This window comes from Camelus dromedarius, chromosome 3, assembly GCF_036321535.1.
Source record: "Camelus dromedarius isolate mCamDro1 chromosome 3, mCamDro1.pat, whole genome shotgun sequence".
Classification (NCBI taxonomy): domain Eukaryota; kingdom Metazoa; phylum Chordata; class Mammalia; order Artiodactyla; family Camelidae; genus Camelus; species Camelus dromedarius.
In genome coordinates this window covers 76,712,263-76,731,253 of record NC_087438.1, presented here as the reverse complement: position 1 = coordinate 76,731,253, position 18,991 = coordinate 76,712,263, and the positions used below count along the sequence as shown (strand labels likewise).

The following is an 18,991-nucleotide window of genomic DNA, read 5'->3' as shown; positions in this document are numbered from 1 at the left end:
TCTGTGTGCTTTACGCCGGGGACTTCCACCTGGACTCCTGCACCTTGATTAGGATCTGCTGAATCCCCTGAGTGGACACAAACTTGAACGTGTGTGTGTTTTCTCCAGGAGGGAAGTTTGCAGGTTTTCTTGGAAGGATTCATTATCTAAAAAGAATTAAAACTAGGGCTAGAAAGGGCAGGAAGCGAAGCAGCAGCACTGCAGCAGGTACTGACGTCCTGGACCACAGAACCAAGTCCCAGCACACTCCAGGAGACTGTCGGGTGGGAAACCTGCAGGGGCCCCCATGGATGAAGTCACTGCTCCCCAGTGGTTGCATTCGTCCTGAAGAAAACACCCAGGACAGAGGAGGATCTGACATATTGCCAAGGTGGACCCTGCCCTCTCCTCTCCCATCTGCTAAACTTACACAGGAACAACATCCTGGACTTTCTGAGGACAGTCCTGAAACCCAAGGGGAGTAGGCGCACTGCAGGGCCCCCCTCCTCCTCGCGTTTTCATTAACATGAGGCATAAAGCAGGGCTCCCCCTGGTATTTGCCTGGTTTCTTCCAGGTGAAGGTCATTGATTTTTAAAGATAAAGGTGGACATGGATTATAGCAATATACACGATGATGGAAAAGAACATTTGTGTTTACTACTGCTCTGTGTTTAGGTACAAGGTGTATGACGCATTAGAGCGATGACTCCTGCCGGGGGTAAGGACACCTCACGAGTACAAGTGAAAAGAAAAGGAGTCAACGAACTGACAAGGTGGACAAGTTTTAATATGAAACTTGGGAAGTAGAGAAAGACAATTAGGTCAAACTTAAAACCCAGCCACAATGGAAGGCAATACATATGCTAGGTTACCACAGAAGGGGTTTTCAACCTAACAGGAAAAAAATAAAAGGGAGCTGGAGTATCATCACAAATGCAAAGGCTGTGGGGCATGAACATCACAAAACTGAACTTCAGAAGGAAAGGTGACCTCCTATAAACCACAGCCTTGGTGCAAGTGACAGAGCAAGAGGAAGGTGTATCTTGTTCAGAGAAGGGTACAGGACAGCAGCTGTGCGTCAAGATGATGACTTTGAAGTGGAACCCCACGTGACTGTAAGAGCACACCACTGGGGGTCTGCCTGCACACAGCCCCTCACGTAATTATGAAGGCAGAAGACTCTACAAAGGAGGGTTCCTTCCAACACCAACACTTTCTGGTTCAACCTAAAGAAGTGTCCTCCTATACCAACTTCCTTGTTCCATTTGCTCAGGCTAGATCTTGGGTCTGCATAGCTGATTAAGCCCAGTCAGAAAACCTCTTAATCATTTCAAATATATAGAAAGGTTGGATAAAACTTAAGAAATTTAAAAAAAAAAGTCTAACTAACCTCAGAAGCAAAAGGGTCAATGGCTGAAAACAAAGAGAAATTTCAAATTTCAAAATAAGAGCAATGGGGGGGTTTGAGACTAGACAGGACCACCGCAGCTATCCAGGTGAGACCAGGAAGGAGACTAAAGACCCCGCAGCTGGTGGGGAACCGGCACTGTGCTCCATAAAACTGGGCAGGGGGGACTTTTGTCAGGCTAAACTTTAAATGTATTTGCATGTATTGAACACAAATTAACTTGACCGTGCAATAGACAAAGGGCTAACATTCTACACTGTATAATCTGCTGGTCATTTGGAATACGGCAGCTTACTTAATATCAAACATTTAAATTCTTACGTTACACAGGGGAAAAAAGCTTCCTGTCTGTTCCTCTAAAGTTGACTTGCCACCACATATGCTTGAATCTGGACTTAGACAGGACTGGTCCTCCGCAATCTAGAGTTCCTAGCCCTCTGTAAGTCCAGGGCCCCAGGTTAGATGAAGCCCTAGTCCATGGCTCCTTGCTTGTGACTTACAAAACCCAAGAACCAACTAGTGTTTCTTTTCCTCCTCCATTATTAGTATTGCTAAACAAACTTCTTGCATTTCAGAGTTGATTCTTTTGACATTCTCATTTTTTGAACTTCTATTAAAATTTGAAAGAAATAGTTAAACCATGTTCTGGGTCAGACTGCAACTCTTAAGTTTTAGGTCCTCTTTTACTCCAAAGTAAGTAATTTAATTATTTAGGAAGGTGAGTTTAGTAAAGGTTCATTAATTAGCCTAAGACACACATTCCTTTCTCTTTAAAAAGGGGAAGTCTTATTCTGCTAGAGGGGCAGGTGACACCAAGCAAGTTTTTACACTTGAGCTAGTTGAGACCAGGGCAGCCAGGAATTAAGTGGTTTCCTGACAGGCCATCCAAGCAACATGCCATCCGACAGGCTCCACTCATGCCAGCCAGAAAGGAGGTGACGGCAGCAAAGGACCCTCCCTACCCCATTCTCCTCATCTTTCCTCTCTCTCCCTCCCAGGCCTTACTGGTTGTCAACACAACCAATCAAAGAGCAAATGTTTCTTGCACCAAACAGGCCTTCCTTCTTCCATTACCCTCGACAACCTCTGTCCTCCGTCACTAATTTTCCCTTTCCCTGAAGCCACCAAACATCTACTGTCTGCCTTCCTTGCCTTTGACACTGCTGAATAGAGATTAATGGAATTCAGTGTGCAGTTCAGCAAAAGGGAAAAAAAAAAAAAAAAAAAAAAAGGGAGGGGTGGGTAATAAGCTCAAAAAATAAAGCCACCCCTATGTTCTGAGACCATCAAGAGGAAATGACTTCTTACTAGTTCCTTTAAAAAAAAAAAAAAAAGGAAAGAAAGAAAAGAAAAAAGAAAGAAAGGACTCACCTAGTCCCAAGCAGTCACTTTTTAATCTAGATTTGCCCAAATCAATTCTCCAGGACTAATAACCCTCACTGGGGTAGCACCATCATTCAGAGTTGACTTTGCAAGGTTTTCTCCAGGTACTGCCACAATTTTTCAATCTTTTTTGAAAACACACACACACACAATTGTCTACAGATCCATCTCTGTAGTTTTCTTTTCGGACACGTTCATTTTTTAAGTCATTCAGATACGTCTCCAATGTGTGCGGTGGGGACACAAAAACACATGTCATCTACACCCAGCATGCAGCGCGCGCGCACACACACACACACACACACACACACACACACACACGGAGTGCTAATTGTCTGAGGCTGGCAACTAAACTTAAAGCAAAGACCACTTAACTACTCTCTTTTCTTAGAGAGGTGAGACAGTTTGACTGTGCCCCAATCGCTGAAAGCAATTAATACCTTCGACTTTTCTCCCCCAGCCCCAATGCAGACAAAAGTTTGTCATTTTTGTACTTTTTCTAGTGGCACAGAAGCTTCAGAGTAACCATATGGCACTGAAGAAAGAATGGAGACATAACATATTCTCAACTGTGTTTTTCCCATCCCCATCAACAATGCCTGCTCACTGCCAAGTTTAAATGTGATTTAAATTATGCCCAATCTGGAAAATATTTTACGTTATTTGAGTGCTGGCCACAAGTAAAACATATACAATTTCCCTTCTCCCCTTTGAGAACTTTGGAGCCACCAGGTCAGGAGCTCTCTTGGTGACAAGCCCCTTCCCATCAGCGTAGAGAGGCCAACACTCAGGATCGGAGGCTGAGGTCCTGCATTTCACTCGGGGCCTCACTCTTCCACCAACAGGAATGTGCTTAGCTGTGTGTCAGGTCTGTGCTGACTGTCAGACAGATCAGCTTCTCGGCTTCCTACCTTGTCAAGTGCCGCGTCCTCCGAGCCCGGCCTGGAGTGGAGTCCTAAGTCCCTCGGAGGTGTGGGTGTGGCAGCCGCGCAGTCCAGGGTTGGTCTTGCCAGCCGGCCGCCCAGGCAGTAGCCTTTTAATGAACTCAGTGACTCAGCGGCGTCCCCTTCCCCCCGCTGGCCTCCCATCTCACTCCTCTCGATCGCAGTGATGCCCATGTGACAGCACGTAGTCTCCACCGAGACTAATCCCATATCAATAAGAGCTTTCAGCACGACCCAGACCAGATTACTCTGTCTCACAACCACTCTGCTGACCTTCCCTGGGGGCCAGAGAATACTCCCCCAGCGTGTACTATTTACAGAAGAGTCCACATAAGCCGGATGGCTTGGTGTGATGATTTCACTTCCAAAGTTTGTGGCTTTAACAAAGCAACTCGGCATCCAATATTCAACCACTCAACCAGGCGCGGTGCAAGCCACTGGGGTGAGAAAAATACTCTGGATTTTACATAGATGCAGCGATAAAAAATCACTCCTGGGTTCTATGAAACACAACCACCAGAGCACAGTATCATTCCCGTATGCACAACCCCCATCACCAAATCAAAAGATTACAAATAAAGGCTGCATGTTAAATGACAGCTTAAGACGAGCTCAAAAATACCAGATGTATCGGGTTTGGTACTAGATGTCTTTGCCACAGAGCCAAGGCAAGGCAATGTGCTGTTTTATTCTCAGATTAATTTGGACTAAATGCAATGAGTTTTTGTGGTTTTTTTTTTTTTTTTTTTTTTTTAAGAATACTGAAACAATGACTAAGATTGGTTCTTAACCCAAACAGTCTAAATTGATTCTTAATGGAGGCCCATGAAACTTGAGAGAAGGGAAACCAACTCAGTGGATCAAACCCCTCCACTTTCCCATCTTTTCCAGCCATTTTTATTCCTGTTTCCGGTCTCTCTCTATAGCCTCTCTAAGCAGCAAAGATAAGTAAGAGGAATGAGTATAGAGCCTCCAAACTGCCAAGGAGACAGATAACGGGGTGTTCCCAGAGAAGCCGACATACGTGCCTGGAGAAACTGTCTTGAGGTTTTGCAAGAACAGTTTCATCAGCATTACATCCAAGAACAAGAACGCCAGGCCATATATAAAATCATCACGAAGGAGTTTTCCAGCACTAACTGTTAAGTTAGGAAGCCGTCCCACCAGACAAAGGCCCTTCGCACACACAGCTCTCTTAGAAAAACTCTGCTTATTAATCTTGAAAGGTTTTCAGTTCTAAACCTGTGATGATAGCTATTGAAAGTCAACCTCTTTTCCTTAGAAATACATTAAAATGAAAAAAAAAAAAACCCAACATGCACCAGATAATTTACTTTTAGTATTAACATACTTGGAGATTACTGAAGTCTCTGTTCAAACCAGTTGGGCGGACCTGAGGTCGTCAAAGAAGGGAGACACCAGGGGAAAGAGAGCAGAGACAAGCTTCCAGATGGAAAAACATGAGAGGGAAGCACGGACGTCAAGGACCCAAGGGAAATTCAGTACATGGGATTCCTTCCCTAGTTGTCTGCTCTCTGTCCAGAATTCTAATTATTACCAGAGAGGAGGGTGACTCCAAGTACTTTCTGATCATAATACCTTTTGCAATTTGTCAGCTGTAAGACCTCAGATTCAAGGTGGATTAATTTGGAAAGTCAAATTGGATCCATTTTGAAGTCTTCATTTCACATACAACAATAAATAAATGCAAACAGGCAATAACAGAGAAAACAGAAAAATACTTAGAAAGAAAAGAGGAACTGCCTGTAACTTTCCCCTAAGCCCATGACAAGGATGCAGCCAGGGACCTGGGGCTGGCTGATGGTTTTGCAGACACAGCGGCAGAGAATTCTATCCCTGTGGGTTGCTCCCTGCTCTTGGTGAAGGAGGCAGGCAGTCCAAATGCTGGTCTCTGTCTTTTCCTTCCCCGTCTCCTCACCCCTGACTAACGAGCATGTTCCCTAAGACTCCCTGAGACATGAGGTGTTTTATGCTGGCAAGATGAGGGCCCTTCCCTGAAGCTTTCAAAGGATGTGTTGAAATGACCATCTACCCATGCAGTGAACAGAGTTGGCCCTCAGAGGCAGGGAGGTGGGTTAGAGATCCAGCAGCCCCAGGCCCGTGGCAGGAGGTCAGCATCTGAGGCTAGATCTCAGGCATCATGACAGAATTATTACTGCCCTGCTGGCGTCCTCAACAGGACCGACCTGGTGCCTGCACGGTCAGGCAGGTGGACATGGCTTTGCACTGCTGAGAAGGTGGAGTAAATACGATGGTGAAAAGAAAATCTGAGCCCAGTGCTGCCGTGTCCCTTGTGCGCTTTCCTTCCCCTTTCAGCCTCATTTGTAAAAGGTGGAAAAAGTCATTCCCGCTCTGTGTACCTGCCAGTGTCAACATGATGCTTGAACAATGCTTTCGAAAACAAAAACTACAAAACCTAAGACGTTATCAGAGGACACGTTCTTATCAGCCTCAAAGCGGCTTTCTGTCCAAAGACTAAGTCTGGAAAGCATAAATACTTCTAAGGTTGAAAGAAAGTCTTAAAGAACATTTTTTCTATTGTACGATAGGAAAGTATCTTATTGGCTTTAAACAAGGGAAATCTAATAGTTTCAAATCCATGGATTAGAGTGAGATGGTAAAGAAACGATGGGGGTGGGATGAGGGGCAAACAGAACATTCTCCTGAATAAGACTACTGGAACCAGCACTCAAGGTGTGAAGGAGGAGCCTAAATTGATGCAGAGCACAAACCAGCTTTGGAATCCAGCTTCTACAAGGCGCCTGACGGCACAACCCAGGACGGCTCCCCTCTGTCGCTTCACCCTAGGAGTGTCTGTGCAGCCCTTGGCCAACATGTGAAAAGCCCAAAGCTGGCAGCCAACACTGTGCTGGCATCTGGAGTGAACAGGGACAACCAAGCACCTCAGTCCTGCAGGACCACCCTGAATACTCAAGTTTAGAATGAGAGGTCACTGGAGCTTGGTGTCATTCGGTCCAGATATCTCGTTTACACACAGGGAGACTGAGGCCTGGGAACAAGATGAGGGCACTTCCCCAAGAAAGGCAGCATCCAAGCCCTGCTGAGCACCCTGGTCCCCAGGCCCCTCACCCAGTGTACCTTCCACCAGCCTGGGATGTTTTTCTTCAGCTAACTGGAATCCCAGTTTTTCCCCCATCTGCTAGTGTATGTATACACACCATAAGACTTTAGATTTATCTTAGAGCATTTTCTCCGCCTGGCTTGATAAAATCTGCCTTTCCTTAGGCTAATTGTTTCCCCCAAATTTAAATATCTCAGGTGCTCTGAGGAACCCTAACCTTGAACCATCTTGAACATACAAAATAGGTCAATCAGGTAATTAGCTTATGAATCCTGAACATTTATACAGCTTCTTATGGTTTCCATAAGCTCTTTCTCATTTGATCCTCACAACAGCTCTGTGTTGTAAGCAGGGCAAGGGTTACTTCCCCAATTTATGTGGTGTTCTAGGGAGGTTAAGAGATTTATCTGGTGCCAGCACTAGAGGTGAGCCGAGGTCTTCCTTCTCCGTTGATTCAAATTAAAAGTCTATTATCTACCAGGCATGGTGGCCGACACCGAGGAGACAAAGATGTGTAAAACAGAGTTCAAGTTTTCAGGGAGCTGGCTCTAGTGGAGACACACACACACAGACACACACAGAGGCCCCCAGCTGCCCTTTACCCTGACAGACAAGACTAATTCCTTTCTATAGAGCTTCTTTACCTCATGCGAAAGGAAAACTACCGTCCTTCACGAACACCTGGCAGTTTTTTATAGCTGGCCTTTTGGATGGCTCTCACCTGTCTCAGGCTGTGGCCTTGTATTTAAAGAAAAAAACAAAAAACCAAATCCTCTGGGTAACAGTCTTTGCAACTTTAACTTGATTCTTTGAGATAGGACAAGATTTTCATTTTCATTTGAAACGTGAGGTGAAAAAACTGAAAGCAAGCAAGTCTCCCAACCCTAAGACACAAGTCCAATTGCTGTGATGTTAGAAGGTAACACTAACCTTTTAAGTTGACTAGAAATTGAGATGAAGTCACAGAAACCGCAGCTAACAAGAACACCGTGTAAAAAGCTTCTTGAAAGATTCAGCTGTTTCAAGAGACCTCTCTCACCTCAAGAATGATAGAAGTCCCCACTACATTACCCAAAGGCTATACCACCAAGAACATAGTCACAAAAATCCACACATAGATTTCTTGACACTCTCGCATATTACAGCTCACTGTAAAACTCAGAAGCCTGACGCTGAGTTCAGATCCCAGAGGCATTCTGTCACCGGTTAAGGGACGCGGTGCAAGTCATTACCCTGCGGGGTCTAATTTCCCATAGTGATCTAACTTCATCCGAGGACCGATCCTAAAATACTTCAAGAAGGGTACTGCTATGGACTGCCTCTTAAACTGCCTTCCCAAAATACAATCTCTTACAACCAGGGTTTTTATAGACGCTGCACATCTGACAGAGCAAGATTATATTCTGCATCTAGAGTCTAGGTATTCTGATAGGCTCCTACATTTCAAGATTGATGTTCAAAGCAATTCATTAATTCCCACAGACAAAACTCATTCGGATTTTAGGAACTGCTTGACATGTTTACCTCAAGTCATAAAGAACAGACTTATTAAAATGCTTCAGAAGTAGAGAAAGTAAGGCTTCAAAAAATTATTTTCATTCCCCAAATGTTATTGCTCCCAATTGTCATCTATCAATGGCTCCCAATCAGTCATGCTCTGCCTGAGCAGCACAGTAAAACATCAGCCTGTGCCTAAGGCGGTCCCACGGGTTCTTCCAAACAGAGCCCATAAAGACTACAAAGGAAACAGAAAGATGCCAGAACATACACACTTTATTTTAGACCTACCCTGATTTCCTTTAGGCTTTGGGCACATGACTACCTTTATGGCTGCAATAATTTTACTGTAAAGACCTGGTACCATAATTTCTTCTGGGAAAGTGTTATGTTAAGTTGTCAAGAAAAAAGCAAGTTATGTTTTTTTTTCCTCACTCAAGGACACCGCTGCACTCAGAACAGGAAAGTAGCTTCTTTCAAATATTAGATTGTAGCTCCTGGTGTCAGCTGATCACAGACACTACCTGTGGCCATTCCTACAAGGATTCATCCACTTCTCGGATCATCACATTTTGGTCAGGTTCCACATATATCTTACCTACTCTGGCCAAAAAAAAAAAAAAAAAAAAAAAAAGGTGGTGGGGAGGAGTGGATAGTGTTTTTATTAAATTTGTAAATACATGCGTCTAGAGCAGTCTTTCATTCTTGCTTATAAAAATGGAGTCCATGCTGATAGCCATCTGTCGGTGGTGATTAGATCTCTAAGATACAGTCTCCACCTGACTAAATGGACATATGGTTGAGTGTTGTGTCTTCTTTTTGTGTACCACCACAATTTGATCTACCCTATTACATTCATTCGGGTTTTGTAGCACATGTTTTGGCATTAACAGAGGGAAAAAATTGGGCCGGGAAGGTGGTGACAAGGCTGTGGCTGGCAAGAATGAAGCTTGACACCCTCAACAGAACAGTAGGACTTATTTTTTCAGATTGGCCAGGCATTAGAACACACCTAAATATGCCATCCCATAATTTGCCTATATCTTTTCTTCTTCCTTCCCAGTTTTCCCTCTTAAATATTTACTCATGAGTTTTGTGCTCTGCTAAACTAGAGGTGGGAGTCATTTAGAAAATGCATACAAGGTCTTTACCTTAAACCCTGTATTTTTAGTCTGGAATATAAGGAATATTAGACTACCATCCCACCTCCCTCACTCAATACACACATAAAATTCAATACTGAGAATGAGCCAGCCACTGTATCTGATGAATTTATGTCCCCAGACTCAGTGTGGTTGGGATTCAGAAAGGCGCTGGGAATTAGGAAGTACAGTGTGGTGAGGAATTTGAAGATGGAACTGGCTGAGGTGAAAGAGGATGTGGGGGGAACATGAACCTACGTACCCAGACACAAAGAAGAACCTGATGTAGGAAGGAGGAGGAACCAAGGTTGACTGGTATCAGGAAAGCTCCTAAATGAGGAGATTAATTTTCAGTAAAGGACTAGTCATATGAACAATAATTTACTTTGAGACTCTAGCACAGACAACAGGACAGGGATGTGTTAGTTTTGATCTGCCCTCCAGGGGCCATGATCTGCCCTCAACAGGCACACACTCTGGAAGGGTCTGGCTAGTATCTGAGAGATGCTCATCAAAAGGCATCACTCAAGAGGCAGCTACTTCCAACTCCTCACCCTCCTGTTCCCAACGCTAAAGGCTTTGTAAATTCCTTCAGTGGAGGTTAACAAAGATTGCTCACTGGTGAAATTTGTGGTGTTTAAGATCTGTGGATTGGAGAGAAATGTGGAAAAGGCACCACACCAAAGGACGAGCAAGCTAAGAGAATCTGAGGAGCCCAACCTTACTGTGCAATGGTGCCCACAGCTCAATTCTGCAACAATCCTGTGTGTAGCCAGCCACCAGCTTGGAGGCTTCCTGTCACCTGATCCTGACTAGGTTAGTGAAATCCCACCCCTAGATATGTCACATTTGCTTCACAGTAATTTTTCACGTAAGGTACTTACTGTCAGAGCATCTGTAAGTTCAGAGGTCAGACTCTTGACTGTTTCCTGCCTATGTATGCAATGAAGTGCTTGCATACATAGCAGAGTTGGTAGGAGTCTGCTCTTGTATCTGGGGACATGACTGAAGGAGAAGATACACCTCTCATCTGCCTCAACTGTTGGTGGTTACCCGTATCCACCCCAAACCCCACTTCATTAAACATAATCAAAGTGGCTTGGAGGTCAGTTTTTAGCTCACTTGAATGGAGATGTTTTATTTGAAACAGACACATCATAAAAACTAACATTTTTGGAAGCATGAAAAATGAGAGCAGCGATGTGGACACATGCTTGAGAAACTCAAACTGCAAACCACATGAATTTTCATTAAAATCATAGCAGAGACATGGAAAAAAATGTCAAGTACCTACAATTTTTAGACTCATATAATACATGGTTTCTCTCTGAGAATGCCCCTAAAATGTTGTACGATTCCAAATGATTGTAGAAAGAGTACATATCTGCAGCTTAATAAAGTGCGTTTTACTAAGGTTTGGCATTTATTAACTGATGGGCATTTGATAACTAGGACCCCATGAGATCTTTCAATAACACATTGGTACATAAAATTATGTCAGTGTAAAATTATATATATAACCAATCTTTATCAGTTCATATACAGGCAATACATACCAATCCAATGCTTAAAGGGAAGAAAAAGCCAACCCCTCTTTCTCTGCCAAGCATCATGCGACCTATTTCCTTCTCACTGATCTTAAATCCCTAGGTATTTTGAACATGGCCATTTGTTGTTGAGAGCCACCATCAGACAGAGCTCAATGACTGACTCCACTCAAGGGAAGGCCATAGAGAAGGCTTCATATCATTCTCAGAAAGCGTTCGACTGCCATATGTAGCCTGATCTTTTAAAACCAAAAAATCCCACATTGCAGACAGTGTCACTGTATGTTAGCACTCAGTTGTTAACACACATCCAAGCAAGTGCAACAAAAATGCAAGCCTCTAAATATAACCACCTTTATTTTACAATGCCAACACTCAAACCCTCAACCCCCACCCTTTCAGGCAACACTTATCATTACCAGAGATTTCATTCTCTCTACTCCCAGCCCCTTACTCCAAACTTATGAGACACTGCTCCTCCTAGTATTCACGCACCAACACTTACTGTATGCGAAGCACAGTGCTGGGCACAGAACACAAAATGACAAAGTCAGTTCCTACGCAGGCAGCTCAGAGGGAGACATTCTTGCCCATTCCAGATTGCACAGCTTCTGAGGTGGCAGCCCCCCTCTAACTGCTGCTTTAAAAAAAGAACCCCTTGAGGGGAGGGTACAGCTCCGTAGTAGAGAACATGCCCGGCATGCACACGGTTCCAGGTTCAATCCCAGTACCTCCATTAAAGTAAATAAATAAACCTAATTACCTTCTCCCCCCCAAATTAAAATAATAAAAAAAAGAGCCCTTGTTCCACTCCTTTAATCCACCCTCCCTCCTACTAGTATTTCCCTTTCCCATCCAATTCTGAGTTCTTTATCTTTGATTTGCTTTAATCGTTTTAATCTTTAATTCCTCCCAAACACAGCTTGTTTATAGGGTTCCTTCTTCCTTCTTAAGTGTGCTTGTTTTTCTTGAATTTTAAAATTCTACTTGCTTTCCAGTTAAAATGCTCCTTGACCTGTATTTTAGACTAATCTAACCAAAACTGTTTCTACAAGATTATGACTGAAATTGCTTCTACCATGTGCTGGAGCATTGCTGCTCCGGTTTGCCTCTTTTCTAGGCTCTCTGTAACTTCCTGACAACCCCACACCTCCCTAACTTGTGGAACTGGGAACGAAACTGAAAATAATCAGAATCCTCAAGGAGTTAAGTTAGTGGGCTAATAAGATAAACCAAGCAGTATTAAAACAAGAAGCAGAACGTGAGCTCTGCCATCAGAGTTACACACCGCCACGGAGGCTTGGAAGGCAGAGAGAACAAAAGCTGGTTTGTAGAAGCCGTGTGCAACGTAAAGCCTTCTGGCCTCCCAATATTCAGGGGCTTTTCCGTAAGTGCTTGTAACCACCACGACCCTTCAGGCAGTTCACAGCAAGCAGCACCCTAATAAAAATACATAGTCACAAAAGGAGAACAATAACGGAGCCTGAAGACTGCGTGGAGCCTCACGCAGGACGGAGCCTCGCACCCAACAAGTCGCCCACGGACTTGACAGCCTTGAAAGCTGAGGTCCTTTTCAGGACAGAGGGTGGGGAACAAGAACCGCCTGACTCAAACGTGTGGTCGATTCCTAATTCCTGACACGTGCGCTCTTCCATACCCGCTCACAGAGCCAGCAACTTCCCCTTTGTTACCCTGTCACTCACAATTCTGTAAAAAGCGACCCTGTCCGGAAGAGGCCACACCAGCTAATCCTTAAGTCCTTTGGAGTGCTAAAGCACTTCCCTGCAGGGCGCATCATTTATTTTTTGCCCCACTTCCTAAGTCCACCTCACTTCTGAGGCACAAAACACAGCACAAGGGATCCAGGCAGCCAAGTCAGAATTGGTCAGACTGGCGTTTCTTTGCAGCACTATTGTCTCTCCTGTGTCCCTCCTCCCACCCCGTCTCCACGCTCCACACTTTGAATACAAGGCCACGCACAGTGGTGTGAATGCACAAAAGCGCAGAGCCACACACCAAGCAGCTCCTGCTTCAGTCCTGAAAAGCTCCCTGTGTTTCAGCCAAGGCCCAACGTGCCTCCTGCTCATTCCTTCCGGCCTGTTTCCAAAGCCCGCAAGGACAACGGAGCTGAGGACGGGAGGCAGCACCACATGCTCAGTCCTCTGCTCAGAGGTCCCCTCTTGTGGGTCACATCCTCACAACTCTGTTCCATCGATCCCATAACCTGGTTCCCCACGTATGTTCATGTAGCACTCCTACACTGGGTGATACTATAGACGAACACTTAGAATACAATGGGACATGCACTAGAACACAGGCAGGCATGAGACTCTACAGCACGCTGGGTCTGTTCCTCGACTGCTTCAGCTTCTTCAGCCAACCATCAGTGTTATCAGTTCCAGAGCCTCACTTTTGAATCCCTGGCTCCACCATTCACTCAGTTCAGGCCATCAGCATCTCCCTCCCAGATTACTTACTTCTCCTGACTGTTCTCACCACTTCTAATCTCATCTCCCTCCAAGCCACACTCCATAAGGCAGCCAGGTGTATCTTTCAAAGCTCAAACTCTATGTTGTCTCGCAGCCCCAACATAAACAAGTATCAGCCAAAGGATCCCCATTACCATCAGGACAAAGGCTATATGAAGCCACACTGAAAACCTTGTAGTACCCCCAAATCACTGTGCTCAACCCTGCCATGGGACTCTGCACACAAACCATTCCCCTCTGTTCAGAACACAATTCCCATTTCCCCCAAAGCCCTCACCCTTTACTTATCTAGCCGAACCCCGTCCTTTAAGTCTAGATGTCGATATCGTTTCCCCCAGAAGCCTCTGCTGAATGCCTTAGGCAAGTCTGGATGCCTCTCCTTTAAGTTCCTGCTGTAAAACTTACAACCTTGTGAGCGCTTACCTCTTTCCTCCACTAGACATCAAACCACTTGGGGGCCTAGAATGGAAACTTACATACAGTAGTCTTTTTATAGCTGTTGCGAATAATTAATCCTAAGAACAGGAACTATGACTTCATATCTTTGTCCTTCGCATAGTGCTTGACAGATGCCGGGGACTGCTTTTTGAATGGAAGCTCTAACTCTGCTTGGAGGCTTTGGTGGAAGCTTTCATACAGAAAGGGATCACCTGAGTTGTGGAGGGAAAAAATGATTCATTTCAGGTTTGGTATAGCTATGTTGTAACCATGCTGTCAATGGCTGTCACTCTGGGAGGATCCTCAAATTAAAACAGATGCCAAGCACATCCACCCCTCACCCTCATCCTTCCACATCCATCATGGCTGCCACAGACAGGTTCTATCTTCCCCAATATGGGAGGAAGGGCAGTTGACCTTTGAACAACACGGGTTTGAACTGTGCGGGTCCAATTATATATGAATTTTTTTTCAGCAGTATTACAGTAGCACTGATCTGTGGTTGGTTGAATCCACAGATGGGGAACTGCGGATAGTGAGGGATACGGGCGGCCACAGAGGGCCCAGTGTAAGTTATTTGGGAAGTCTGACTGTACAGAGGGTGGGTGTCCTTAACCCTTGGCTGTTCAAGGGTCAACTGTGCTTCACTTTGGTACCACAGAAAAGATCACTAAGTTGACTTTTTATGACTAATTTTTATTTGTACAACTAAACTGTGGACAACTATTTGTCACTGTGACTCAAACAATACAACTGGTTTGCTATGCTATGACACATATTCAGGATTAAGAACAGTGTGAAATGAAGCATTCATACTCTTACATCAATGGGATATTATTAAAATCACCTAATGGCAGCAACAAATAAATGGATACCTTGAAGTTTAAGCCTTTCCAAAACTCTGGTGACAGTCAAGAAGCATTCTCTCTGTGCCCTGTGGACAATATATATCCTCTTTCAATGAGAGATCAAAATTATTTTCTTCAGCTTCAGCTACTTCAGTATCTTTGAACACTAAGTATCACCTCCTCAAAAAAAAAAAAAAAAAGAAAGAAAAAGAAAACTTAAACCAAACCAAAAATAATAATGTGCCTGCTGGGCCCACAAGAGGTGGCCATCATTATGACTCCATTTAAAAGTAAAAATAAGCTTTCAAACAACATGATCTTTTCTTTTTCCTCTATAATAAAACACAAGTAATTTACACACAATTCAACTAAAATGTGAATCAAATTCCTACCACATTCATCACTCCCTTCATTACCAGATTGCGGTTACTAGCTCAGGCCCAAATAGCGGCCATCATTTAGTCATTTGACAAATACTTACTAAGTGCCTAAAATATGCTAGGTAGGGGCTGGAATGACCACACTAATCCCTCAAAGTAGCTACCAGTTGCTTTGTTGATCACTCAAAACTTACTTTTCAGTCACATGTTGTTTGATAACAAGCCCCTCCCCTTGCCCCATCCCAGGGGTTGGGGGGGAAATGGCCTGTGAGCCAAATCTGGCTGCTGCCAGTTTCTGTAAATAAACTTTTACAGGCACACGGCCACGTCCCCTCATTTACCTAGTGACCATGACTGCTTTTGCTGCCACAATGGCAGGTCAGCCATATGGCCCACAAAGCTTATAATTTTTCTATTTGGCCCCTTATAGAAGCAGCTTGCCGAGCCGTGCTCTTTCTTGGCAACCTTTCTACAAGTTTCCTTCCTCCCTCCATGACTGCACCTTCACAGGCTTTTGTCTTCTCTTGCCCAGTGGAGGTGGATGCTGTGCTCCTCTGCCCGTCACCATCTCCCTCCGCCACATCTTCCCTCCGCCACATCTTCCCTCCCTCCCTCTGTCACGAACCTATGGCATAATTATCTGTAAGCTGGTTTGTCTTCCCGAACAGACTGGGCTCCTTAAGGACAGGCCCCCATGTCACAGCTGTAACTCAGCACAGCTCCAGGCACGTGGCAACCATTCAAAAAATATCAACTAGGCGGATGAGCCTTTACAAGGCATTTCAAAAATAAATATGTGGAAAGGCTCTGGAGAAAGTTCAGCCGTGAAAAACAATCATTCACATCATGAAGTTTCTACTCCTTTGTGTTACCAGCTTTGACCTTGTCTAGAGGCAGCATGGGTGACAAAGCAGAAACCTTGAATAGTGGATTTCTCCTCTGAGTAAGAGCTGACGGTCTGACCTTGCCATTTACTAGTATCTTAGTGAAGATGCCTACCCGTAGAGTCTCAGCTGCCTCACCTATAAAACGGAGGTAATAGGTGGTTGTGAAACCAAGACTATGTGCAAAATAGTTACCACCTTGCCAAGCAATTTAAGTGTTCAGTAAATATAAGTATTACTTTTATGGACAAGTTGCTCTGCTTTGAGGCTCTAAGTACACTGGCCATGAATGTGGCTGTGATGTCACCTCTGTGTTAGTTCATCACACTCGTCTTCACAGCAGGAGCCCAGGTTCAGGTGGCTGTTTCATAGCTCACATTGTAAAATCAAGCGGTTGGGTCTTATATTAATAATTATTCTTCAAAATAAAAGGTCAGACTCTAAGAGAGGAGCTTTTCCCTCTCTTCCTTAAAGCTTTGGTTAAAAAATATTAACGCTGAAACTCAACGGAAGCGTCAACAAACTGTTCTGTAAACTGCCTTTCCCTATGGACTTTCCTAGGACTTGCTGTTCCAGCTCTAACAGCTGCAAATATTTTTTTGTAGTTGGTTCTGCATTATAAGTTTTTTTATTAGCTGCAAATTTTTAAGAGTAGATATTTTGGTAATCAAAAAGACAATATTGTGTAAATGAACTTTTATGGTCTTATTGCAAAGGTACTTTTTCTAAGGCAATGAATATATGTGAAACTTTTTCTTTTTTTAAAGGTAGCAGTTATTATATGGGGATTAAAACAGAGATACTTAAATTCTGCACATGTCAAGACGAAAAGAGGGAGTAATACCAGTAAAATCACCAAAAGGAAACACACAGATATCCCACCAGTATATCACAGTATTTGGAGAGGCTGGGAATTAAGAGGGGGAAAGTGGAGTTTTAAGCTGATTAGGGAAAAGCTCTGCCTTCCACCTATATCCCTTAATTGATGTTCTGGTTGCATCAAGTGACTGTGATGGATAGCCAAAGCCCTGTCATTTATCTTTTGGAATGAAACCAGAGAATTGAGGCAGGGCCCACTGAGCACTGCTCATTGAAGTGCTAGCCTATCTACTCCCAGGAGAGAGACACTGAGAGGTCAGAAAGGACGCATGCACTGTGTGTAAGTGCACATTAAGCCCAAGTACTCCTCTCCTCTTCCAACTCAGGGGGCTGAGGAAGCAGGGAGTGGATATGCGCAACAGTACCTTCAGTATTTCCTGCAGCTTGATCCGCCCCAGGTTGACCAGACTGCGCAAACAGTGTAGCTTAGAAAGGAGCCACAATTCCTAACTAGGCATCTGGCTCCTAAGAAGCGGCCAGCAGGAGGGCGGGGAGGAGGGTGACAGAGCCCTCCATCCAGCTTCCTTACTCACCAACCTGATAACTGGCTTATAAGCGCCTCAGCTACGATAAATAACATTGGAAATGTACGCTGGGTAGGTCGATGCATACCCTGGCTTTAATTAATTTTATCCTTTTGCATCTCTAGCATTTCCATCTTCCTAAGGTTAGCTGGTAGTTCACTGAGCTGAAAGATTGGGGGCTGGGTGGAACAGTGTTTCAGGAGCGGAGTGAATGTCAGACAAGGGCAAAGGGCAGAGTGTGATCTGCTGAGTGCCCCTGCTTCCTCCTCCTTACTGACATTACCATCCACTCAACCAGGAGGGGAGAAGGTAAGCAGGAATAATCAGTTAAGTGCATTAGGGTTCTTTCCCTTTCTTTCCTACAAGTCCCATATGGGCAACTAATGAGAAAATGCCTAGAGGCAGAAATGAACTTCGTAACAACCAAGTGTAGCTGCATTTTGACTGACACTAGTCAAAAAGTAAAAATAAATAAACAAACAAACAAACAAACAAACACTCAATTAAGTTAGAGCTTATTTTTTCACATCACAAATGAACTCACTATAGATTTCTTTTAGAAGATGAATGTCCTCTCAGGCATTTAAAATAATTAAACCTTTGATTTGCACACAATGTGTTTGGCAATATCTTTGGTGCAAGTCAAGATATATTCAGACACGAAAAAACCTGTTTAGCTACCTGAACAAATAAAACTTTTAAATTAATAACTATTCGTCAACAGAAGGGGCAACTTTATAGGAGCAACTTTGGAAATAATCTAGAACTGAGATTATCCTCAGAAATTCCCAGCATATTATGAATAATACATAATTTGTGGGCTTTTTTTTTTAATGGAGGTAGTGATAGAGTCTTAAAACATCACCGTGTAAGAGAAATGAATAAAAGGGCAGTTTTGAAGTCGTCTTCTGCCTTGTGAAAGTGTTTATAGGTTTCTGCCAACAATAAGGTATCTGCTGTCAAACCCAGAAGAAAATGCCTAAGGATGTAACCTGTTCATTGCTTTTGTCTTTGTCGTTGTTTTAAATGTTGGGATGTTGAAGATTTCATTTGTACAAAGAGTTCTGTTGCCAAATAAGTCTGGAAACTATTGTTTGGAAGGTGCCATGCAGTCTGTGCACAGGAAGGTTTGAGGAAACAGCCCTTGGCAACGAACTCACTCCTGAGGCCTTTCCTTGGGGGCCCTTAACTCCTGCTACAACTTCCAACAGTAAGTGACTGAGCAATAAGAACCAGTGATTAAAACGCCACCAATGGGTCAGCTGTTTTATTTATCCACAAATCTACCTTCAGATAGTTTTAACATGATTTTATTTTCAAAAAAGTTTATTTGAAGAAATGTGAGGTGAAAACATTAATATCTCATAGAATATATCATTTCTCACTGTATTAGTAATAGCATATTATTGATAGACATGTAGTCATTATTTTAAAATTTTAATAAAGAAGTCCTGGCTGGGGCACAGTATAATGAATCTCCTTATACCTATTTTCTCAGTTTTGTATATAGCAGGAATTTCCCACAACAAAGATTTATTTTACATC

The 18,991-nt window shown here is 43.7% G+C and overlaps 1 protein-coding gene across 4 annotated transcripts in view; it reads right to left on the bottom strand.

Annotated features, from left to right (window-relative positions):
• MCC (MCC regulator of WNT signaling pathway) overlaps positions 1-18,991 on the bottom strand; it is a 387,851-nt gene that overhangs the window by 153,297 nt on the left and 215,563 nt on the right. The window contains exon 1 of one of the 4 annotated variants that reach the window (XM_031448802.2): positions 3,683-4,033. The exons of the other annotated variants lie outside the window; for them this stretch is intronic. Within the exon in view, the coding sequence (XP_031304662.2) occupies positions 3,683-3,925 (243 nt within the window). The 5' untranslated portion in view covers positions 3,926-4,033. Of the gene's footprint in view, positions 1-3,682; positions 4,034-18,991 lie in introns of those variants that run through there. 4 annotated transcript variants of the gene reach the window in all.